At 57.5% G+C, this 24,491-nt stretch overlaps 1 protein-coding gene, 2 long non-coding RNA genes and 1 pseudogene across 11 annotated transcripts; 2 read left to right on the top strand and 2 right to left on the bottom strand.

Moving 5' to 3' along the window:
- LOC128783030 (zinc finger protein 850-like) overlaps positions 1-24,491 on the bottom strand; it is a 281,788-nt pseudogene that overhangs the window by 178,816 nt on the left and 78,481 nt on the right.
- LOC128783097 (uncharacterized) lies at positions 6,611-7,328 on the top strand. Its single transcript, XR_008428997.1, has 2 exons — positions 6,611-6,931; positions 7,216-7,328. It is a non-coding gene; the product is annotated as an uncharacterized LOC128783097 (long non-coding RNA).
- Positions 11,706-21,272, top strand: LOC128783032 (uncharacterized). Of its 7 annotated transcripts, XM_053933608.1 has the most exons (19): positions 11,714-12,142; positions 12,500-12,589; positions 13,176-13,274; positions 13,709-13,816; positions 14,075-14,164; positions 14,750-14,848; positions 15,283-15,390; positions 15,649-15,738; positions 16,325-16,423; positions 16,858-16,965; positions 17,224-17,313; positions 17,900-17,998; positions 18,433-18,540; positions 18,799-18,870; positions 18,959-19,030; positions 19,119-19,217; positions 19,660-19,767; positions 20,230-20,404; positions 21,102-21,272. In XM_053933608.1, the coding sequence occupies exons 1-19, from the start codon at positions 12,046-12,048 to the stop codon at positions 21,124-21,126; spliced, it is 1,836 nt and encodes a 611-aa protein (XP_053789583.1). In that variant the 5' UTR covers positions 11,714-12,045; the 3' UTR covers positions 21,127-21,272. The 7 variants fall into 7 exon arrangements, with proteins under 7 accessions (XP_053789587.1, XP_053789586.1, XP_053789584.1 ...); XM_053933611.1 differs by lacking the exon at positions 20,230-20,404 and having other exon boundaries at positions 11,707-12,142; XM_053933607.1 differs by lacking the exon at positions 21,102-21,272 and having other exon boundaries at positions 11,712-12,142; positions 20,230-21,078.
- LOC128783084 (uncharacterized) lies at positions 22,096-24,164 on the bottom strand. Of its 3 annotated transcripts, none has more exons than XR_008428980.1 (3): positions 24,018-24,164; positions 22,505-23,730; positions 22,096-22,210 (listed from the first exon to the last, which is right to left on the bottom strand). It is a non-coding gene; the product is annotated as an uncharacterized LOC128783084 (long non-coding RNA). The 3 variants fall into 3 exon arrangements; XR_008428979.1 differs by having other exon boundaries at positions 22,495-23,730; XR_008428978.1 differs by having other exon boundaries at positions 22,096-23,730.

Raw genomic sequence — 24,491 nt, forward strand, 5'->3', positions numbered from 1 at the left:
GAATATTGATTATTATCAAAACAATTTATTGTTTAACTATTACTGGTTTAATTAATACTTATTGTATTCTGCTTATTATTTAATTATAATTTGCTTACTAATATGTTGTGATTGTTTTAGTTTTTCTGTTTTCTCTTTCCTTTCCTTTTTCTCTTCTCTTTTCCCTGGCATTGCTGCCAACCCTTGACGAGTCCTGAAGACTCCACGACGACACCGTGGAACCCTGCTGATGAAGATCTTTCGAGGGCAATCGTCAGTCACGGGGTGGTGTAAGAGCCCGTCTGAAGCCCCTCATTTTCCATTCTGCCTTCCGATTGCCACGAGAAAGAATCCCTTCCCCCACTGCAGTTCCGGCTTAGAACAGGACACAGCGCAGGTGCAACCACTGAACCGTCACGCTGGCTGTTTCGAACAAGGGCTGGCAAGAACTTGGCAAGGACTTGGCAAGGACTTGGCAAAGACCTGACATGGACCCAGCTCAGGACAGCCTGATGCGCGGCCTGCTTCTAATCTCTGATCTTAAGCCACTGAAGGCTGGCAGTGAAATGTCACTGTAGGATCTTGCTGCACTTGGCTTTTGGCCCCTTCTTAAGAGCTTTGCCTTCAAGGGCAGGAACATGTTTCCTACTGGGAACTGGAATTCCAGACCCTTGGAGTGTGTGCCGTGCAGGACCATAGAGACTGGGATCATGCGGACTGGGATCATATGGACGGGGATCATGGGGACTGGGATCCTAGAGACTGGGGGTGCACAGACTGGGACTATGTGGATCAGGACCATCCAGACTGGGATCATACAAACTGGGATCATTTGGACCGGGATGACTGCACTGAACGTTGTGAACGGAGGGGGTCCCACGCTGCCCAGGGCTCCCTCCCAGTCACTCCCAGCCACTCCCAGTCCCAGTGCTGCTCTGGGGTGCAGCCAAAGCTCCCCAGAGTGAACTCAGAGATCCCAGAGCAATCCAGGTACAGGTCCCAGCACCGGTCTTGGAGCAATCCTGGTCCCGATGCCGACCTCGGTCTCAGTCTCGGTCCCAGAGCACCCCCAGTACGGGTCTCAGTGCACCCACTCGATGCCATGTTCTCTAGCCCAGGTGTTGGCAATGCCGCTCTTGAAATGAGTCCCCTTGTCTGACTCAGTCCTCTCAGGGGTGCCATGCCTCCCCAGGACTTGCTTTTCCAGGCCCAGGATGGTGTTGGGGCAGTGCTGTGAGGCACAGGGGAGGTCTCCAAGCATCCCGTGGTGGCTTCTACCATGGTGAGCACGTAGCGCATGCCTTGGCGTGTCTGGGGCAGTGTGACATGGTCAATCTACCAGGCCTCCCCATACTTGTACTTGGACCCCCGCCCACCATAGCACAGGGGCTTCACCTGCTTGGCCTCCTTGATCACAGCACACGTCTCACAGTCATGGATAACCTGAGAAATACTGTCCATGCTTAGATCCACCCCTCGGTCTCGTGCCCACTTATAGGTGGCATCTCTGCCCTGATGACCTGAGGCATCATGAGCCCATCGAGCTCAGAACAACTGCCCCTTGTGATGCCAATCCAAGTCTATCTTTGACACCTCTGTCTTTGCAGCCTGATCTACCTGCTTGTTGTTTCGGTGCTCCTCATTAGCCCGACTCTTGAGGACATTGGCATCTACATGGCAGACTTCCACAGGCACCTCTCCACCCGAGAGGCAATGTCTTTCCACTCATCAGCATTCCAGACTGGTTTTCCTCTAAGCTGCCAGTTGGCCTTTTTCCTCCTTTCCAGGCAGCCCCACAGAGCATTGGCTGCCATCCATGAATCGGTATAAAGGCAGAGCTTTGGTCACTTCTCTCTTCCAGCAATGCACAGAGCCAGCTGAATGGCCTTGAATTCAGCAAGTTGACTTGATCCACCTTCTCCTCAGTAGCTTGTGCAGCCTGTCGTGTGGGGCTCCAGACGGCTGCTTTCCACTTCTGGTTCATCCCTACGATGCGACAGGAACCGTCCGTGAAAAGAGCGTAGCGTGTTTCCTCTGCTGGTAGATGTTTGTATGGTGGAGTTTCTTCAGTCCATGCCAATTGTTCCTGCTCCTCTTCATCAGCAAGACCAAACTTTTCACCTTCTGGCCAGTTTGTATTTCCAAAATCCTAGTTCTGGTTCCAAATACGGGTGTGCTGTGTGATGAGGGCAATCCACTTGCTCTGTGTGGCGTCGGTGGCGTGGCAGGATGTGGGAACCTTTCCTTGAAACATCCACCCCAGCACCGGCAGTCGGGGTGCCAGGAGGAGTTGTGCTTCTGTGCCAATCACCCCCAAGGCAGCTTGAACTCCTTCATAGGCGGCCAAGATTCCCTTCTCTGTGGGAGTGTACTTGGCTTCAGACCCTCTGTAGCTTTGGATCCAGAATCCCAGTGGTCGGCCTCAAGTCTCCCCAGGCACCTTCTGCCAAAGGCTCCAGGACAAGCCATTGTTCCTGGCTGCAGAGTAGAGCACATTCCTTACCTCTGGTCCCGTCCTGACTGGGCCAAGGGCGACTGCATGAGCGATCTCCTGCTTGATCTGGGCAAAGGCTTGTTGCTGCTCAGGGCCCCAGTGGAAATCGATCTTTTTGTGGGCGACCAGGTAGAGAGGGCTCAAAATCTGGTTTTACTCAGGAATGTGCATTCTCCAAACACCGGCTTCCAGCAGAATCTGGACGATCCTCTCTCCTTTCTCAAATACTTGCATTGCTGTGTTCCCCCACACAATGATGCCATCAATGTACTGCAGGTGTTCTGGAGCTTCACCCTTTGCCAGTGCAGCCTGGATCAGTCCATGGCAGCTGGTGGGGCTGTGCTTCCACCCCTGGGGCAGTCGGTTCCAGACAGTCTGATAGTCCAGGCAAGGTGTTCAACTGCTTCATGTCCTCTGCCTCTCCAGCAGCTATGCCAAAAGCCCACCTGAGTCCCTTTGGGTCTTTGTAGTAGCCATTCTGGAGGAAGTCTATGCCCAGAATACACGGGGCCTCTGGGCCGGTCACAATGGGATGTTTCTGCCACTCCTTCCCAGTCAGGCTCACCTTGGCTCCCAACAGGGTCAATTGCTGTGATCGATCCCCCCGTCAGCCCGGCAATGGAAACAGGTTCTGCCCCCACATGTCCCCATGGTATCAGGGCACACTGCGCACCAGTATCAGCTAAGGTTTCATATTTCTGTGGCTCTGATGTGCCAGGCCATCGGATCCACACTGACCAGAGATCCGGTTTTCCCGTGCCTCTCCCTGGCTCAAGGCAGGGCCCCTCTAGCCCTGGTTCCCATTTCTTCCCTGGGCATACATACTAGAGGCTCCTTCAAGGGGATCTGACAGATCATACCCAGCAGCTCGGTCACGGGAGGCTGAGGCCACCTTCACCTTAGTGGAATTCCCTCGATTAGTGTTTCCCTGCTTGCGTAGACACAGCCATGCTGCCAGGACAGAAGTGAGTTGATGAACTTTGGACCTGATTAGCATAAAAGACTTGATAATCAGAATGCCTTGGCAAGAAGAAACAGAGCTTTCAAGACTGCAAGAAGACTGAATCAAGAAGATTGAATCAACTTCTATGAGCAAGACATATTGCAAAATGGATAAGTTTGATTATGTGAAGATTAACCCAATCATTGTCAAAAAACATTACTAGTCTTCCAAGAATTGTGTATAAGCATGTGTAGCCCATGTGAAAAACATGTTCACTCTCCTGGGAAAATGTAAAAAGTTTAATAAAGGACAATGGGAGACAAGGACCACAGAGCAAATGTTATTTATGGGTGGGTGCATCATGGCACTCAGCCAAGAGCACCCTGTTACCTTCGGGGATCTCCCTTAAATACCTTTTCCCTCACATCAGCCTGTTGCATATTCATAGCCCATTATGCATATCCATAACGTAGTTTACATTTTCCAGGAACTATTTCACATGGTCCCTCCTTGGGTCCCCCTTTTCAGAACATGCGTGTTTCCTGGCTGGAGTTTGGCTCCTTCTCTTTATCACTTCCAGTTCGGGCCTTGGTCCACACTGCCTTCAGACGGTGAGTGCTGATCTTTGGCAGATCTGTAGCAGGTGTCCTCATCCTGTGTTCATTGGATGTTATCCCATCCAAGCAGGCATTTTAACACAAGCAGACTTCTATCAGCTATTGCACTACTATGTCTAAGCTTAATTAACAACAAAATTAGAAACTATATCTTTGGAACAAAGTTACTTTAACATTACACATATAAAATTCATTTTAATATTTGTCAAAAGCCAATATTATAATATTTATTGATAACACTCGTCTCCTGCAAGGCTTCCTCAACCTGGGCAAGAGACTGAGACTTGATCCAACTGTGGCCTTCCAGGACCTGAGGGCAACCTACAAGAAAGCTGGACAGGGTCTTTGTAGGAGGGCAGGCAAGGACAGGACAAGGGAGAATGGATCCAAATGGAAAGAGAGTCGGTTTAGGAGAGGGATTCAGAAAAAAGACTCTCCTGGAACAGGTTGCCCAGAGAAGGTGTGGCTGTCCCGTCCCTGACAGTGCTCAAGGCCAGGCTGCATGGAGCTCTAGACAAGCCGGGCTAGTGCAAGGGGTGCCCAGCCACAGCAGGGGGGTTGCAGCCGTGTGATTTTTCAGATCCCTTCCAAGCCAAACCATGCCACGACTCCATGATTCTGGGATACTTCCCCTCCTCATCCTCTGGCAGAAAAACAAACTTGGCCCCAAGTTCCACATTGCAGACCCTGTCCTTTGGCAGCCTGCAACTGTCTCAACAGAGGATGAAAAGAGATGACATTACTGAGACAATTTCCTTATTCTACTTGAAAATTAAATGCTGCACTCCTGTCCAAAAACTTCTGTCAGAAATTGTCAGAAGAGGCAATTCTTCCCCATGAAATGCTACACCTCAGCCAAAGAAGAAAGAAGCCACAAGCCAAGACTCTTCTTTATTGCTACATTGTTTGATTTGGTTACTTCTCTAATAGGAACTCCTTTGGGGTTTTATTTGTTTGTTTCTTTCTTTCGTGCCGCGGTGCGCGCGGTGGCTCCTCTGTTGGGTTCGCGGAGGCAACGGAGGAACGTTCGCGAGCTGCGGCGGTTCCGCAGCAGCAGCAGCAGCAGCAGCAGCAGCAGCAGCGCTTCTCTCGATCGGTTTTCCGCTCGACATTCCACTCACTCCCCATGCCCCTTCTCCCTCTCACACTCACGCCACTCCCGTCCCATCCCGTCTGTGTCCCGCCTCTCCCAGGCCGGCTGATGCCGGAGTACAGCCCACCGGAGTGGATCCTCTTTGGCTGCTACCATGGCCAGCCAGCCACCATCTGGTCCCTGGGCATCCTGCTCTATCACCTGGTCTGCAGGCACCTTCCTTTCCACACAAACGAGGACATCGTCCGGGGCCAGCTCTTCTCCCCGCCCCAGGTGTCTCAAGGTGGGGCTGCGCCTTCAGGGCTCGGGAGGAGGAACGGGGCTGGGAGGGGGCAGCTGGCACATCAGCGTCCTGCTCTTGCAGCTAGTGAGGCGGTTGATCTCCTGGGCTTAGCTGGAGGAGGTGGCACGTGTGCCTCTGTGCTGCTCTCCTCCAGAAGGGAGGATCCATGGGAAGCTTTTGGCTGCAGCTCTGAGCACTCCTAGTGTGGCCTGGGCACCGTGGAATGTGGCAGAGCATGGACAGGAGCCTTGTCCCGCTGAGCGGCGGTTTCTGGTTTCTCTCTGCAGAGTGCCAGCACCTCATCAGGTGGTGTTTATCCATGGACCCCGCAGACAGGCCATCACTGGAAGACCTTTTTGAGCATTCTTGGCTGCAGGAGCCCTGCCTGGCCCAGGAGACAGCAGAGATCCATCCCTGTGCTCAGTAGGATCCAGGAGCCCAGCAAGTACCAGCTGCACCCATCTGGTGGCACTCCAAGAAAACCGCGGAGCATTTCCCTGTGGCCGCGGCACGGAGGAGAGAGCGCAGCCGAGGAGATGCTTCCGCTGGTCCCCAGCGAGTTGTGGAGGGAGCAGCTCAGTGCTCCCCGTGCCACTGGAGAAGTGGTGGCAGTGCGGTGAAGGTGCCACGGACTGGAACAGGGGAAACATCCCCCTGCAGCTCAATGGTATCGGGATGTCCCCGCAAGCCGAGGCACAGCTGGCGTGTTCTTCTGGAGCACCACGTGGAGCTGGGAACACCATCCTGGAGCTGGCCGCTGGCGGGGCAAAGCCGACCGGCTTTGGCTGCGGCCCCTTCCTGGAGGACACGCTCTGCGCCCCGATGAAATCAAGATGAGTCCCCAGCCGGCGCAGGGGCGGGGGGATGCTCGTGCTTCCAGGCATGGCAGGGCTCGGCCTGGCCACGCACCGCAGGTTCCCCGCTCGGCGGCGCTGGGGAATATTAATTTTTCCCCCGGCTGCCGAGCTGCTTTATGGTGGGACAGGGGACGGATGTTGTGGAAGGGGAGCCGGCTCCTGGCCTTGCTGACAGCTTCTGCCAGCCAGCCTGGCCCGGGCTGGGGCGGGGACATCCAGCCTGACCAAACATCCATCCATGTGGATGGGGGCAGCAGAGGGGGACGGGTTCCGAAGCCGTGCCCCAGCTGGTCTGCTTTGCAGGCCCTCGAGGAAGGGGTGCGTTTACGGGCAGGAAAGGTGGGGTTTTTCCCCACCCGTGGACAGGTTTCATTCTCGCATGGAGTGGTCAGACCCTCCTCAGGCCCGTGAAACGGTGACAGGCTGTGTAGGTTTTTCTTGTTTCCAGGTCTTGTTTTGAATTGACTTTCATGCAATTGTTCTTTGTTTTTCCCAGGAAGATTACACCTGGTGCCCGGACCGCATGGGGAAGCGCCTGCACCGTCCGTGGAGCACATCCAGTGCCAGCGCTACCCCAGGGGCCACGGCCTGCAGGGACATCCCCTTCAAGAAGGACGAGGACCTCGTGTGGGATCGGCTCCTCTCCTGGCAGCAGGTCTGCAGAGGTGGGTACCCGGCTCCACAGCTGGGCTGGCAGAAGGGCTTCTGGCAGAGGGCAGCGGGCACACGGGCATCCCGCCCTTGCAGCTGCTGAGGAGGCTGCTGTGCTGTGCTGAAGCGGAGGAGGTGGAACGTGGCCTGCCACGCTGCCCTTCTCTCGAAACAGAGAATGGCTTGGGAGGTTTGGGCTCTGAGCACAGCCAGCAGCCTGGCCTGGGCATAGGCCATGGCAGGACAGGGCACAGGAGCCTTCTGTGACTGACCGTGGCTCTCTGGTTTCTCTCCGCAGGCTGCCAGCACCTCATGCCATGGAAACGGCTCCGCTCGGCCTGCCAGGCTGGGAGGGCTGGAGGGTGGCGGGTGTTCATTTGCTGTCGAAAAGAAATCGTTCTATTTTTTTGTCATCGTCATGATCAGAGCATTTCTTTCATCCTTTTCCAAGCTTTTGGCCTCCCTTCCTCCAAGGTAATCTTTTTGTGTCCTTCCTCAGCCACTTGATGGCATTTGGCAGGGGGGTTAAGCAATGTGAAAAGTTCAACAACAGCTCCTGTTGCCAACTGCAGCAGCCCCTTCAAGAGCCCTGAGCTTCCAGCGAGGTCCACGTGTGCCTTGCAAAAGGGAGTGGTTTGCAGCGATGGGGTTGTCACCCTGCTGCAAAAGCTGGGAGGAAATCACAAGTGGCAAAATGCCAATTTGGCTCAACCCCTGCCCAGGTTCTGCATCTTTCCCCTCTGCTCGGTGACAGGCAGGCAGGGCTGGACTCCAGCAAGGTTCAAGTTCTTGGTGCTCCCTGGCATCGAGGGGATCAAGTAAAGTCTTGTATGCAGTGACTGCAATAGGGCTACTGAAGGGAAAAAGGAGATGTCGTGAGGTGGGGAATCCTTCTTGTCTCCTTTGTCTCCCCAGGAGCCCCTTGGAAAGGGAAATGCCCACACGGGTTTATCTGACTCCTTCCCAGCCAGCCTTTCCCTCAGTCCCGGCTCTCATTTGCTCCGCAGGCTTCACCAGCTCGCTCAGCTCAGAGGAGCTCTCAGAGGAGAAAACGCTGCCTGGCGTGGGGCTGGCTGATCCCTGTCTCATCTTGATTCCATTTCCCCGCTCCCTCCCCCATCCAAGAGAGCGAAGGATCCCCCGCAATCCCCCGGTCCTGCAGCAGATCCCGGGCACGTTCCCTCCTCCGCTCCTTGGTGGCCCTGGGGAGGCTCCAGAGCCCTCCCTGTGTGCGGGACAGCTGCTGCAGCACCGCTGTGCCAGCGTGCGAGCGGCGCCCCAGGAGCAGCTGCGCGAGTTCCGAGTCTGAAGTGGAATCCTCAGCGCACACAAATGACAACTGGCATTTCAGGGGCTGGCAGGAGAAGCTAAATCCGTCTGCTCGCTGCCCTTTCGAGCCATGGCCACGCTGGTGCAATTGGAAGAATTGCCCCTGCCCAGGAAGCTCTCAGGTGGAAGAGAGGAGCAAAAGCCACGTGTTTCTGAAACACAAACTATCAGAATAAGGCTCCTTAACACTAATTTGCTATTTAAGAGGGGATCATTTATTGAGGCCTGAGGTCCAGTGAGGGATAACTCCTAACCTTATGTGGACATGGAATTCGACCAGTGTGTTGCTTATACACAGTTGCTAAATGTGTATTACAATTTCCCCATTTCCATAAAACCCACCCCAAGTTCCCAGATCCAGCCCTTGTTTTCTCCATCACTGCATTCTTGAGCCAGATATCTTCTTCTTCTCTGCCAGCCATCCTTGCTGGGACAGCAGGACCTGCATGCCTTTTTCCTATGCTAAAAGTTCACAGGCAGGGTAAAAATGGAATGAACCCTTTTGGTATCAAGGCCAAGGCTTTGTGTGGCCAGGCAGAGGCAGGCAGGAGGCAGAGCTGTCAGCAAAGGAAGGGGCCAGCGAGGTGGGGCAGCCGGGGGATGAGGACAGCCGGCAGGGACAGAGGCGCAGGGCAGGGACACCGTAGGACAGCCTGGGCTGCAGAGGGCACAGGCATGTGCAGCAGCTGCAAGGCCCTGACAGAGCCAACCTGTGCAGCACTTTGGCCGTGGCTGCTGGCCCTGGGCCTGAGGCCACCAGGGGACAAGTGACCCTTGCAGCCCTGGGGCCTCACTGCCTCTTTGTCCCTGCTCAGCAGCCTGGCAGGGGCTGCCCCAGGGTCCTGCCCTTGGCATTGCACAGCCCCACATCCCAGGGCCCATCCCGGGAAGAGCCCTGAGCAACCAGGGAGGGACAGGATCTGCCTTGCCAGGGGCTGGGGCTCAGCCCTTGGCCCTTTTGCATTCCTGAAACACATCCCCACGATTTCCCTCATCCAGCCCCTGGCACTCAGAACAGCTGAGGAATGGAGTCACATCCAGGGGTGTCCCCAGGGCTCAGGACTGGGGCCAGGTCAGTGAAATCTCTTTAGTGCTGATCTGGACGAGGCCATCGAGGGCACCCTCAGGCAGTTCCCAGGTGAGCCCAAGCTGGGTGGTAGTGTGGCTGTGCTGGAGGGCAGGAAGCTCTGCAGAGGGATCTGGACAGGCTGGAGCCGTGGGCCCAGGACAATGGGATGAGGTTCACCAAGGCCAAGGGCCGGGTCCTGCCCGGGGCTCACAACCACTCCAAATCCGTGGCCATGCCCTGCCCCTGATCCCCACAGCCCGTCCTGTTTCCTTCATCCCTGCATTGCCAGGGACATTTTGGGACAAGGGAGCTCTGCTCTGGCTATGGAGGGAGGTTCAAGTGCCAGCACTGGAGTGGGAACCACAACTCATCAGGTTTGTGTCCTTTGGGGGTCAGGAACTGGTGAGAGTCAGAGGCACAGAAAGTTTCTCTTCATGGCCATCAGACCATAGTAGAACAGGACACAATTTAATAACAATCACACTCTTCCCTGAGCTATGTGCAACGTCCCAGCAGCGTCTGATGAGTCCACCATCCACAGGTGATTTCCATACTAAAATTGATTTTAGATAAATGTGGTTCTGTGATAGATATAAACACAATTAAGTTCTTTTATCAGGATGCTTGTCCTGAAGCGGGGGCAAAACAGCTCAGAACAATCTCTGAGCAGGGGCCCGCTGGGGCTGCAGCCAGTGCTGGCTCCCACTGAGGCTGCCTGGCCAAGAGCAGCCCCAGGGGCACAGGGCACAGGTAAAGCAAGGTGGGGAGGAGAAAGAGCGGGGACGAGATTGCCCTTGAAAGGCAGACGCACTCTGGGGCCCGCTCCTGGCCAGGGAGCCTGCCCAGAGCCGTCCCCTGCTCGCCGGGGCCTTGAGGGGCAGCTGTCCAGCTGGACCAAGCTGTGCCAGCAGCTCCAGCCGTGCTGGGGAGCCTTGCCAGCTCTGGGCCCTGCTGTGCAGGAGGGTCCCAGTGTGCCACTGGCAGCTGGGGGCCTCAGCCACTCCTCTCTCCAAAGGTGCTCCTGCCCATCTTCAGAAGACGAGCCTAACAACGCAGGCAGAGAGAACTTGACCCGTCTTCCCAGCTCTTCACTTCTGTCCCCATCTGCCCTGCCGCAGCTGCAGCACCGTCTTGAGCCCATGCCCAAACTCACCCCTCCACAACGAGACCCTCAGCCCCTGAGCCCCCTGGTCCTGTTCCCCAACCACGACTGAAGGTGGGCAGGCCCTGTCTGCCAGGGCAGGGCTTGGCCCTCATTTTCTGTTCAAATAAAGAAATAGAGTTGTCAGAGATATGTCCAGGTGGTAGCAGCAGCAAAGCCCAGCTGGCACCAGCGCTGGCTGAGCTCCGTGCCCAGGAGCAGCCGTGGATGCCCACGGTGAGGGCAGGCAGGAGCCAGGCAGGGGCCGCTGTGAGCAGCAGCGGGGCCCCGAGGGGCTGGGGGAGCCCATGCTGAGCGTCCCTGGGCTGAGGGCACATTTCCTCCAGGGGGATCATCTGGGCCTGCACTTCATGAGGCACACAGGGATGTTTTGGGCTCTCTGCTGAGCTGTGCAGGGATCCCTCATGAGGCACACAGGGATGTTTTGGGCTCTCTGCTGAGCTGTGCAGGGATCCCTCATGAGGCACACAGGGATGTTTTGGGCTCTCTGCTGAGCTGTGCAGGGATCCCTCATGAGGCACACAGGGATGTTTTGGGCTCTCTGCTGAGCTGTGCAGGGATCCCTCATGAGGCACACAGGGATGTTTTGGGCTCTCTGCTGAGCTGTGCAGGGATCCCTCATGAGGCACACAGGAGTATTTCTGGCCTCTCCTAAGCTGTGCAGGGATCCCTCATGAGCTGTGCACCAGGGTAAATGTCAGGGGGTTTTTTACTCTTCACAGCACAGCAAAGGGACACTTGGCCAAGGTTTTGCAAGGCTGGGAGAAAGCCTCTTGCAAAGCCTGGGGCCCAAAAGGCTGTGGGCACAGCGGCCGGGCGGAGCCCATCCCCTGGGGCCAGGCCGGGCTGCTCAGGCCGGGCCGGGCCGGGCCGGGCCAAGCCAGGGCCCCGGCAGGGAAGGGCCGCGGCCCTGGGCTCTGATGAGGCTGCTGAGCTCCGCCCTGGCCCTGTGCTGCAGCCCAAGACATTTCCAGCCAGGGCCGTGCCCTGGGCCACAGGAGGCACCGGGGCTACAAGTGAGGCCGCGCCTTCTGGCTCTCAAGGGGGCTGGCTCTGTTCCCTGGGAGGATGCAGAGACTTGTGCCTCGGCCTGATGGGGCAAAAATGCCCCCAACATCCCTCTGTTTGCAAAAATAAAGGCTTTGCGCTCATTCATAGGAAAAGCTGTATGGGTGGCCTGCAGCTAATGTTCTTTTGTTGGCTGGACCCCAGTCAATGTCAGCAGGCAAAAGAAAGGTGTTTCTGAGGAATGACCTTGGATCAAGCAAAACATTTACAGTTCAGGGCAGTCCATTTGTGCAGATGCGGGGACGCTCTGGGGGTACAGCTCAGGCCATGAGGTCACAGCAGGCTCTGGGGTCACAGCAGGCTGAGGTCACAGCAGGCTCTGAGGTCACAGAGGTGCCAGAGCCCCGTGGTTGCACAGCACCACAAGGAGCCAGCAGTCAGTCCTTGAGCACAACTGTTGCGGCAGCAGCGGCGGTGGCAGCAGTGGTGCTGACATTGGGACAGCGGTGTCAGGACAGTGGTGGCAGCAAGAGCTGGGGACTGGCAGAGGGCAAGGCACCATGGCCCTTGCTCTGTGCCTCTTCCTCCCGCTCCTCCTGGCCGTGGCCCTGCCTGCCAGGGCTGCCCAGGCTGCTCCGCTGCAAGCGCGGGGAGCAGGTGAGCCGGCAGCCTGGCTCCCCTTTCCCGGGACAGCGCTCCCTGCTCCCTGGGAGGTGCTGGGGGATGGTTTTTCCCCTGGGCTTTAGGGAGGGTTTCCTCTGTGGGAGGGAGAACACCCCCATGGGCCCTGGGCTGCTCCAGCCACCCTCCCAGGGATGTTGCACAGGGCCTGGAAAGAGTGTGGAGAGTGGCCAGGAGCCAGCCCAGAGCTCCCCAGGCCCTGGGCAGCTTTGGCCATGGCCATTCTCATCTGGCCCCACAGCTGTACCCAACCCCCTTGCAGTGCCCAGTTCCCAAAGGCACAGGGGGATCCCAACAGACCAGGAAATGGTTCTGATCTCTGATCCCTTCTAGCTTGGGATGGCGACATGGCTTATCCGGATGCCCAATTGGATGACAGCTTGGAGAATTCTCTTGGAGAGATTCTCTTGGAGAATGCTGGAGGCAAGTTTTCTGTGTGCATTTCCTGAGAGAATAATCAGTGCCTCATGAGCCATTTCCCTTAGCAGCATCACAGGGTTGAAAGATTCTGGAAAACTTGCCCGGCTCCATTCTGGATCCCCGAGGGATCCCACAGAATGGCTGTCAGTGGCAGGAAGGAGCATTTAGCTGTCCATCTTCCTTCCGTGTGCAATTTCAGTGTGCGCTTCCGTGTGCTCTGTGCAGCCAGGAAGAAGAGCAGAGAGGGAAGGGGCCGGGCCCAGGGCTGTGCCCCGGGGCTGTGCCTTTTGCAACTCCTTTGCGGGCCCCGGGATGCCTGAGCTGCTCCTGCTGCTGCTGCCAAGCCCTGGCCCTGCCTGGGGCTGGGTTTAGAGCTGCTGGCAGCTCCAGGGAATCCTTTCTCCCCCGAGGACGGCCCTGCAAGGGGCTCCTTCCATGCCAGTGTGGGGCCACCGCAGGCACGTGGTCCCCCTGGCCCTGCTCCTGAGTGGAAGGCAGAGCTGAGGGAGTGCTTTGGAGGGCACCAATCACCCAGGGGCACTCACTGCCACTCTGGCCTGAAGGGGACATGGAACATCTTTATGTTAAGGTCCTTCTCCATGGAAGAACGCAGACACCGGAGACAAGAAATCCCTGGAGGCAGCCAAACATCTGGACCAGATGCTAAGTGATCTGGAGAGACGCCGTGGTGGGTGCATTTCCCTCAGCCTTCCCCTGGGACTCAGCAGCCGGGGGCTTTCCCTGCACATCTGGACACGCCGTGCCCAGCACAGAGGGAAGGGATCCATGGCAGCCTGGCTGCCCCGCTGCTGCTTTCCTGCCCTGCAGGGCTGTTTCCCAGCCTGGCCTGGCTGCAGCTTCTCCCCAGCCTCTGCAGGAAGGCATTTGGCATCAGCTGGCAGGGAGCCCAAACTGCACCATGGGCCCGAGATGCCTGCAATTTCCCGGTCTCCGGGTAGATCAGGAATGGCACCTGTTTGTAGAAGGGAGTGGCCTGGCCAATCCCAACAGTTTTGATGATTTCCTGAACCATGAGTTTGTCCAGTATTGCCTCTTGAAGATGCCATCTCCCAGAAGGGGAACGGCTCCATCTAATGCAGCTGTGCCTCTTCCTGTCTCCAGAGATGAAGCGAAAGGCTGTGCTGAAGGCAGCATTTCCTGGAGGAAGCAGTGGCCCATTGGCAGCCCTTGCTGCAGGAAGTGAGGCGATGCCAGGCACAGTCACAGGAGGTAATTGCTGAGGCTTGAGCTGCCATCTCTGCTGTGTGGCAGTACCTGCCCTCCAGGGATGTTGCACAGGGCCTGCAAAGAGTGTGGAGAGTGGCCAGGAGCCAGCCCAGAGCTCCCCAGGCCCTGGGCAGCTTTGGCCATGGCCATGGAAATTTGGCCCCCACAGCCTTACCCGACCCCCTTGCAGTGCCCAGTTCCCAAAGGCACAGGGGGATCCCAGCAGACCAGGAAATGGTTCTGATCTCTGATCCCTTCTAGCTTGGGATGGTGACATGGCTTATCCGGATGCCCTATTGGATGACAGCTTGGAGAATTCTCTTGGAGAGATTCTCTTGGAGAATGCTGGAGGCAAGTTTTCTGTGTGCATTTCCTGAGAGAATAATCAGTGCCTCATGAGCCATTTCCCTTAGCAGCATCACAGGGTTGAAAGATTCTGGAAAACTTGCCCGGCTCCATTCTGGATCCCTGAGGGATCCCACAGAATGGCTGTCAGTGGCAGGAAGGAGCATTTAGCTGTCCATCTTCCTTCCGTGTGCAATTCCAGTGTGCGCTTCCGTGTGCTCTGTGCAGCCAGGAAGAAGAGCAGAGAGGGAAGGGGCCGGGCCCAGGGCTGTGCCCCGGGGCTGTGCCTTTTGCAGCTCCTTTGCGGCCCCGGGGTGCCTGAGCTGCTCCTGCTGCTGCTGCCAAGCCCTGGCCCTGCCTGGGGCTGGGTTTAGAGCTGCTGGCAGCTCCAGGGAATCCTTTCTCCCCCGAGTATGGCCCTGCAAGGGGCTCCTTCCATGCCAGTGTGGGGCCACCGCAGGCACGTGGTCCCCCTGGCCCTGCTCCTGAGTGGAAGGCAGAGCTGAGGGAGTGCTTTGGAGGGCACCAATCACCCAGGGGCACTCACTGCCACTCTGGCCTGAAGGGGACATGGAACATCTTTATGTTAAGGTCCTTCTCCATGGAAGAACTCAGACACTGGAGACAAGAAATCCCTGGAGGCAGCCAGACATCTGGACCAGATGCTGAGTGATCTGGAGAGACGCCGTGGTGGGTGCATTTCCCTCAGCCTTCCCCTGGGACTCAGCAGCCGGGGGCTTTCCCTGCACATCTGGACACGCCGTGCCCAGCACAGAGGGAAGGGATCCATGGCAGCCTGGCTGCCCCGCTGCTGCTTTCCTGCCCTGCAGGGCTGTTTCCCAGCCTGGCCTGGCTGCAGCTTCTCCCCAGCCTCTGCAGGAAGGCATTTGGCATCAGCTGGCACGGAGCCCAAACTGCACCATGGGCCCGAGATGCCTGCAATTTCCCGGTCTCCGGGTAGATCAGGAATGGCACCTGTTTGTAGAAGGGAGTGGCCTGGCCAATCCCAACAGTTTTGATGATTTCCTGAACCATGAGTTTGTCCAGTATTGCCTCTTGAAGATGCCATCTCCCAGAAGGGGAACGGCTCCATCTAATGCAGCTGTGCCTCTTCCTGTCTCCAGAGATGAAGCGAAAGGCTGTGCTGAAGGCAGCATTTCCTGGAGGAAGCAGTGGCCCATTGGCAGCCCTTGCTGCAGGAAGTGAGGCGATGCCAGGCACAGTCACAGGAGGTAATTGCTGAGGCTTGAGCTGCCATCTCTGCTGTGTGGCAGTACCTGCCCTCCAGGGATGTTGCACAGGGCCTGCAAAGAGTGTGGAGAGTGGCCAGGAGCCAGCCCAGAGCTCCCCAGGCCCTGGGCAGCTTTGGCCATGGCCATGGAAATTTGGCCCCCACAGCCTTACCCGACCCCCTTGCAGTGCCCAGTTCCCAAAGGCACAGGGGGATCCCAGCAGACAAGGAAATGGTTCTGATCTCTGATCCCTTCTAGCTTGGGATGGCGACATGGCTCATCCAGATGCCCTATTGGATGACAGCTTGGAGAATTCTCTTGGAGAAATTCTCTTGGAGAATGCTGGAGGCAAGTGTTCTGTGTGCCTTTCCTGAGAGAATAATCAGTGCCTCATGAGCCATTTCCCTTAGCAGCATCACAAGGTTGAAAGATTCTGGAAAACTTGCCCGGCTCCATTCTGGATCCCTGAGGGATCCCACAGAATGGCTGTCAGTGGCAGGAAGGAGCATTTAGCTGTCCATCTTCCTTCCGTGTGCAATTCCAGTGTGCGCTTCCGTGTGCTCTGTGCAGCCAGGAAGAAGAGCAGAGAGGGAAGGGGCCGGGCCCAGGGCTGTGCCCCGGGGCTGTGCCTTTTGCAGCTCCTTTGCCGGCCCCGGGGTGCCTGAGCTGCTCCTGCTGCTGCTGCCAAGCCCTGGCCCTGCCTGGGGCTGGGTTTAGAGCTGCTGGCAGCTCCAGGGAATCCTTTCTCCCCCGAGTATGGCCCTGCAAGGGGCTCCTTCCATGCCAGTGTGGGGCCACCGCAGGCACGTGGTCCCCCTGGCCCTGCTCCTGAGTGGAAGGCAGAGCTGAGGGAGTGCTTTGGAGGGCACCAATCACCCAGGGGCACTCACTGCCACTCTGGCCTGAGGGGGACATGGAACATCTTTATGTTAAGGTCCTTCTCCATGGAAGAACTCAGACACTGGAGAAAAGAAATCCCTGGAGGCAGCCAGACACCTGGACCAGATGCTGAGTGATCTGGAGAGACGCCGTGGTGGGTGCATTTCCCTCAGCCTTCCCCTGGGACTCAGCAGCCGGGGGCTTTCCCTGCACATCTGGACACGCCGTGCCCAGCACAGAGGGAAGGGATCCATGGCAGCCTGGCTGCCCCGCTGCTGCTTTCCTGCCCTGCAGGGCTGTTTCCCAGCCTGGCCTGGCTGCAGCTTCTCCCCAGCCTCTGCAGGAAGGCATTTGGCATCAGCTGGCAGGGAGCCCAAACTGCACCATGGGCCCGAGATGCCTGCAATTTCCTGGTCTCCGGGTAGATCAGGAATGGCACCTGTTTGTAGAAGGGAGTGGCCTGGCCAATCCCAAAAGTTTTGATGATTTCCTGAACCATGAGTTTGTCCAGTATTGCCTCTTGAAGATGCCATCTCCCAGAAGGGGAACGGCTCCATCTAATGCAGCTGTGCCTCTTCCTGTCTCCAGAGATGAAGCGAAAGGCTGTGCTGAAGGCAGCATTTCCTGGAGGAAGCAGTGGCCCATTGGCAGCCCCTGCTGCAGGAAGTGAGGCGATGCCAGGCACAGTCACAGGAGGTAATTGCTGAGGCTTGAGCTGCCATCTCTGCTGTGTGGCAGTACCTGCCCTCCAGGGATGTTGCACAGGGCCTGCAAAGAGTGTGGAGAGTGGCCAGGAGCCAGCCCAGAGCTCCCCAGGCCCTGGGCAGCTTTGGCCATGGCCATGGAAATTTGGCCCCCACAGCCTTACCCGACCCCCTTGCAGTGTCCAGTTCCCAAAGGCACAGGGGGATCCCAGCAGACCAGGAAATGGTTCTGATCTCTCATTCCTTCTAGCTTGGGATGGCGACATGGCTTCTCCAGATGCCCTATTGGATGACAGCTTGGAGAATTCTCTTGGAGAGAATCTCTTGGAGAATGCTGGAGGCAAGTTTTCTGTGTGCCTTTCCTGAGAGAATAATCAGTGCCTCATGAGCCATTTCCCTTAGCAGCATCACAAGGTTGAAAGATTCTGGAAAACTTGCCCGGCTCCATTCTGGATCCCTGAGGGATCCCACAGAATGGCTGTCAGTGGCAGGAAGGAGCATTTAGCTGTCCATCTTCCTTCCGTGTGCAATTCCAGTGTGCGCTTCCGTGTGCTCTGTGCAGCCAGGAAGAAGAGCAGAGAGGGAAGGGGCCGGGCCCAGGGCTGTGCCCCGGGGCTGTGCCTTTTGTAGCTCCTTTGCCGGCCCCGGGGTGCCTGAGCTGCTCCTGCTGCTGCTGCCAAGCCCTGGCCCTGCCTGGGGCTGGGTTTAGAGCTGCTGGCAGCTCCAGGGAATCCTTTCTCCCCCGAGTATGGCCCTGCAAGGGGCTCCTTCCATGCCAGTGTGGGGCCACCGCAGGCACGTGGTCCCCCTGGCCCTGCTCCTGAGTGGAAGGCAGAGCTGAGGGAGTGCTTTGGAGGGCACCAATCACCCAGGGGCACTCACTGCCACTCTGGCCTGAAGGGGACATGGAACATCTTTATGTTAAGGTCCTTCTCCATGGAAGAACTCAGACACTGGAGAAAAGAAATCCCTGGAGGCAGCCAGACACCTGGACCAGATGCTGAGTGATCTGGAGAGACGCCGTGGTGGGTGCATTTCCCTCAGCCTTCCCCTGGGACTCAGCAGCCGGGGGCTTTCCCTGCACATCTGGACACGCCGTGCCCAGCACAGAGGGAAGGGATCCATGGCAGCCTGGCTGCCCCGCTGCTGCTTTCCTGCCCTGCAGGGCTGTTTCCCAGCCTGGCCTGGCTGCAGCTTCTCCCCAGCCTCTGCAGGAAGGCATTTGGCATCAGCTGGCAGGGAGCCCAAACTGCACCATGGGCCCGAGATGCCTGCAATTTCCCGGTCTCCGGGTAGATCAGGAATGGCACCTGTTTGTAGAAGGGAGTGGCCTGGCCAATCCCAACAGTTTTGATGATTTCCTGAACCATGAGTTTGTCCAGTATTGCCTCTTGAAGATGCCATCTCCCAGAAGGGGAACGGCTCCATCTAATGCAGCTGTGCCTCTTCCTGTCTCCAGAGATGAAGCGAAAGGCTGTGCTGAAGGCAGCATTTCCTGGAGGAAGCAGTGGCCCATTGGCAGCCCCTGCTGCAGGAAGTGAGGCGATGCCAGGCACAGTCACAGGAGGTAATTGCTGAGGCTTGAGCTGCCATCTCTGCTGTGTGGCAGTACCTGCCCTCCAGGGATGTTGCACAGGGCCTGCAAAGAGTGTGGAGAGTGGCCAGGAGCCAGCCCAGAGCTCCCCAGGCCCTGGGCAGCTTTGGCCATGGCCATGGAAATTTGGCCCCCACAGCCTTACCCGACCCCCTTGCAGTGCCCAGTTCCCCAAGGCACAGGGGGATCCCAGCAGACCAGGAAATGGTTCTGATCTCTGATCCCTTCTAGATGAGCATGCTAGCAAGGCTTCTCCAGCAGCTGGGATGGAAGATGGTTTGGAACCCTTGGGAGATTCTGCAGGTAACTTCTCAACTTGCCCTCAGTGAATAATCACTGACAACCTGGCAGGAAGCAGGTGACAGAAGCTCCTGTGCCTGTTGAGTTACAGGTGTGTCTGCAGGGAGGACTTTTCAGGCTCCTTTCCTGGTTGCTGTGCACAAGCCCGGCTCCCATCGCAGGGGTGAGTTGTGTGTCCCTGCTGACCCCACAGGCTGAGCCCTGCTTTTGTGGGATCCATTCCAGGGGAAATGGACATGCATTCTCTTAAGGTCCGCCAAGAGGGAGGAACAGATCTACTAAACACATGAAGTCCCTGGAGGCATCGAAACACCTGGACCAGATGCTGAGTGATCTGGAGAGACGCCGTGGTGGGTGCATTTCCCTCAGCCTTCCCCTGGGACTCAGCAGCCGGGGGCTTTCCTTGCACATCTGGACACGCCGTGCCCACCACAGAGGGAAGGGATCCATGGCAGCCTGGCTGCCCCGCTGCTGCTTTCCTGCCCTGCAGGGCTGTTTTCCAGCCTGGCCTGGCTGCAGCTTCTCCCCAGCCTCTGCAGGAAGGCATTTGGCATCAGCTGGCAGGGAGCCCAAACTGCACCACGAGCCTGCAATCCCCTGCAATTTCCCGGTCTCCGGGTAGATCAGGAGTGGCACCTGTTTGGAGAAGGGAGGGCCCTGTGGCAGCCCCAAGAGCCGTGGCCTTTTCCTGATCCTTATCCATGTCTTTGAAAAGTAGAACTTGCTGAAGATGCCATCTCTCCAATGGGGAATGGTTCCACCTGATCCAGCTGTCCCTTTTCCTTTCTCCAGAGATGGACCAAAGGGCTTTGCTGAAGGCAGCACTTCCTGAAGGAAGCCGTGGCTCCGTGCCAGCCCCCGATACACGAAGGGAGGAGATGCCAGACAGTGCCACAGAAGGTGATTGCTGTGCCAGGCTCAGCCAGGCTGAGCAATCCTGCTGGGGTCCCTCCGTGGGAGACATGTCCCGAAACCTGGGAGTGGCTGCACGGGGTGCCCATGGTGGGGAAAGGGCAGAGAGGGAGAGCAAGGCTCCCGTGTGTCCTGACAGGGCCTGACTCTGTCCCCTGGGGCTGGGGGAGCTGTCCCAGGGCAGGGAGGGCCAGGGCTGGCAGGGGCTGCTCAGGGATGGGTTTGGCCCGTGTCCCTCGAAGCAGCGACTGCCCAAGCAGCTGCGCTGGCCCCGGGCTCTCCTCCCGGCCTGCTGGGCTTTGTTGGGTGGCACAGCCTGTGCCAAGGGGCGGCAAGGGGCCTGCAGGCCCCAGCTCTGGGGGAAACAGAGAACGTCCTGGCCGTATCCACCGTGCTGCCAGCTCGGCAGTGCAGCACAGCACGGGCTCACGCTCCCCACTGCTCCCACAGACGTTATCACTGAAACAGGAATATTTGCCCCGGATCCAGTGCGCCTCCCAAGAATTGTCTGCCCCCAGGATGTGCGCAGGTCCTGCATGATAGGCACGGTGGTGACACTGTTCACCGTGCCCCTCGTGCTGATCGGCTGCTATCTTGGCATTCGGAAGCTGTACCAGAGCAGACGGTCAGTTGTTGATTTTTCTCCACAGCTTTCTTGTAACTCTGCTCATAGCATTGGTAGCCTGACTCGTAGTCATGCTGCACTGGAGCTGTGGCCAGTCCGTGGTTGTCCAAAGAACTCTGCTGAGGGCTCTGCTGCTGCCCAGTGCTTTCATTGGCCTCTTCATTGCTGGGCCTTGTCCTGGGGGGCCCGCTGGGGCTGCAGCCAGTGCTGGCTCCCACTGAGGCTGCAAGAGCAGCCCCGGGGGCACAGGGCACAGGCAGAGCAAGTTCTCAACAGTATTTGGGCCACACAGCTCAGGACAGGACAGTGCTTATTTAGTAGCTCATGTAAAGTTTCATGGTGACAGTGATGTTACCAGACAAGCAAATCTGCTGCAGTTCAGTGTTCACAAAATCCAACCTGATGAAGGTTTGGCTTTGGCCTTGAGGCTTTGCTCTTTGTGTGAGCCCTGTTCTGGATTGATTCCCACTCAGTCTTGGAGCCTGTTTTGGGTGAAGGCTCATCCCGGCCCTGACCCTTGGCAGTTCTGGGCTCAAAGGCACCGCTGAGGCCGCACTGCACGTGACTGGGCTTCAGGGCTCCATTAGCAAAGGGCTTTGAGAAGTTTAAATTACTGTATTCTTACTCTTTGGTTTTCTTTATGGAATTCCTTTCCTTTTTTTTAAACTTAATTTTAAAAAAACAAATTCTTTTCCAGTGCTTTTTCCAGTTATTTGAGATAGTGAATGATGGCTGGACCATCGAGGATCTCGTCTCGACGGCGGTAGCTCTATTCCCCTTCCTCTCTTTTCTCTCTATTTCCCTTTTCTGTCCCTTCTATCGCATTTGCTGTTGGTACCTAAATAAAGATGCATTTGTTGTGATTCAAGTGATGGTCCCTTGCCATTTGCAGTTTTGCACTTTTGGGATCGGTTAACAAACCATCACAAACACCCCGCAAGAGTGGATCGTGACAGGTTGTGGGGGATCCTTCGCTCTCTTGGATGGGGGAGGGAGCGGGGAAATGGAATCAAGATGAGACAGGGATCAGCCAGCCCCACGCCAGGCAGCGTTTTCTCCTCTGAGAGCTCCTCTGAGCTGAGTGAGCTGCTGAAGCCTGCGGAGCAAATGAGAGCCGGGACTGAGGGAAAGGCTGGCTGGGAAGGAGTCAGATAAACCCGTGTGGGCATTTCCCTTTCCCAGGGGCTCCTGGGGAGACAAAGGAGACAAGAAGGATTCCCCACCTCACGACATCTCCTTTTTCCCTTCAGTAGCCCTATTGCAGCCACTGCATACAAGAGTTTACTTGATCCCCTCGATGCCAGGGAGCACCAAGAACTTGAACCTTGCTGGAGTCCAGCCCTGCCTGCCTGTCACCGAGCACAGGGGAAAGATGCAGAACCTGGGCAGGGGTTGAGCCAAATTGGCATTTTGCCACTTGTGATTTCCTCCCAGCTTTTGCAGCAGGGCGACAACCCCATCGCTGCAAACCACTCCCTTTTGCAAGGCACACGTGGACCTCGCTGGAAGCTCAGGGCTCTTGAAGGGGCTGCTGCAGTTGGCAACAGGAGCTGTTGTTGAACTTTTCACATTGCTTAACCCCCCCTGCCAAATGCCATCAAGTGGCTGAGGAAGGACACAAAAAGATTACCCTGGAGGAAGGGAGGCCAAAAGCTTGGAAAAGGATGAAAGAAATGCTCTGATCATGACGATGACAAAAAAATAGAACGATTTCTTTCTGACAGCAAATGAACACCCGCCGCCCTCCAGCCCTCCCAGCCTGGCAGGCCGAGCGGAGCCGTTTCCATGGCATGAGGTGCTGGCAGCCTGCGGAGAGAAACCAGAGAGCCACGGTCAGTCACAGAAGGCTCCTGTGCCCTGTCCTGCCATGGCCTGTGCCCGGGCCAGGCTGCTGGCTGTGCTCAGAGCCCAAACCTCCCGAGCCATTCTCTGTTTCGAGAGAAGGGCAGCGTGGCAGGCCACGTTCCACCTCCTCCGCTTCAGCACAGCACAGCAGCCTCCTCAGCAGCTGCAAGGGCGGGATGCCCGTGTGCCCGCTGCCCTCTGCCCGAAGCCCTTCTGCCAGCCCAGCTGTGGAGCCGGGTACCCACCTCTGCAGACCTGCTGCCAGGAGAGGAGCCGATCCCACACGAGGTCCTCGTCCTTCTTGAAGGGGATGTCCCTGCAGGCCGTGGCCCCTGGGGTAGCGCTGGCACTGGATGTGCTCCACGGACGGTGCAGGCGCTTCCCCATGCAGTCCGGGCACCAGGTGTAATCTTCCTGGGAAAAACAAAGAACAATTGCATGAAAGTCAATTCAAAACAAGACCTGGAAACAAGAAAAACCTACACAGCCTGTCACCGTTTCACGGGCCTGAGGAGGGTCTGACCACTCCATGCGAGAATGAAACCTGTCCATGGGTGGGGAAAAACCCCACCTTTCCCACCCGTAAACGCACCCCTTCCTCGAGGGCCTGCAAAGCAGACCAGCTGGGGCACGGCTTCGGAACCCGTCCCCCTCTGCTGCCCCCATCCACATGGATGGATGTTTTGTCAGGCTGGCTGCCCCCGCCCCAGCCCGTGCCAGGCTGGCTGGCAGAAGCTGTCAGCAAGGCCAGGAGCCGGCTCCCCTTCCACAACATCCGTCCCCTGTCCCACCAAAAAGCAGCTCGGCAGCCATGGGAAAAAATTAATATTCCCCAGCGCCGCCGAGCGGGGAACCTGCGGCGCGTGGCCAGGCCGAGCCCTGCCATGCCTGGAAGCACGAGCATCCCCCCGCCCCTGCGCCGGCTGGGGACTCATCTTGATTTCATCGGGGCGCAGAGCGTGTCCTCCAGGAAGGGGCCGCAGCCAAAGCCGGTCGGCTTTGCCCCGCCAGCGGCCAGCTCCAGGATGGTGTTCCTAGCTCCACGTGGTGCTCCAGAAGAACACGCCAGCTGTGCCTCGGCTTGCGGGGACATCCCGATGCCATTGAGCTGCAGGGGAATGTTTCCCCTGTTCCAGTCCGTGGCACCTTCACCGCACTGCCACCACTTCTCCAGTGGCACGGGGAGCACTGAGCCGCTCCCTCCACAACTCGCCGGGGACCAGCGGAAGCATCTCCTCGGCTGCGCTCTCTCCTCCGTGCTGCGGCCGCAGGGAAACGCTCCGGGGTTTTCTTGGAGTGCCACCAGACGCGTGCAGCTGGTACTTGCTGGGCTCCTGGATCCTACTGAGCACAGGGATGGATCTCTGCTGTCTCCTGGGCCAGGCAGGGCTCCTGCAGCCAAGAATGCTCAAAAAGGTCTTCCAGTGATGGCCTGTCTGTGGGGTCCATGGATAAACACCACCTGATGAGGTGCTGGCACTCTGCAGAGAGAAACCAGAAACCGCCGCTCAGCGGGACAAGGCTCCTGTCCATGCTCTCCCACATTCCACAGTGCCCAGGCCACACTAGGAGTGCTCAGAGCTGCAGCCAAAAGCTTCCCATGGATCCTCCCTTCCGGAGGAGAGCAGCATAGAGGCACACGTGCCACCTCCTCCAGCTAAGCCCAGGAGATCAACCGCCTCACTAGCTGCCAGAGCAGGACGCTGATGTGCCAGCTGCCCCCTCCCAGCCCCGTTCCTCCTCCCGAGCCCTGAAGGTGCAGCCCCACCTTGAGACACCCGGGGCGGGAAGAAGAGCTGGCCCCGGACGATGTCCTCGTTTGTGTGGAAAGGAAGGTGCCCGCAGACCAGGTGATAGAGCAGGATGCCCAGGGACCAGATGGTGGCTGGCTGGCCATGGTAGCAGCCAAAGAGGATCCACTGTGGTGGGCTGTACTCCAGCATCAGCCGGCCTGGGAGAGGCGGGACACAGACGGGATGGGACGGGAGTGGAGTGAGTGTGAGAGGGAGAAGGGGATGGGGAGCGAGTGGAAAGTCGAGCGGAAAACCGGTCGAGAGAAGCGCTGCTGCTGCTGCTGCTGCTGCTGCTGCTGCTGCTGCTGCTGCTGCTGCGGAACCGCCGCAGCTCGCGAACGTTCCTCCGTTGCCTCCGCGAACCCAACGGAGGAGCCGCCGCGCGCCCCGCGGAACGAAAGAAAGAAACAAACAAATAAAACCCCAAAGGAATTCCTATTAGAGAAGTA

Source organism: Vidua chalybeata, unplaced genomic scaffold, assembly GCF_026979565.1.
Source record: "Vidua chalybeata isolate OUT-0048 unplaced genomic scaffold, bVidCha1 merged haplotype W_reject_10, whole genome shotgun sequence".
Taxonomy (NCBI): domain Eukaryota; kingdom Metazoa; phylum Chordata; class Aves; order Passeriformes; family Viduidae; genus Vidua; species Vidua chalybeata.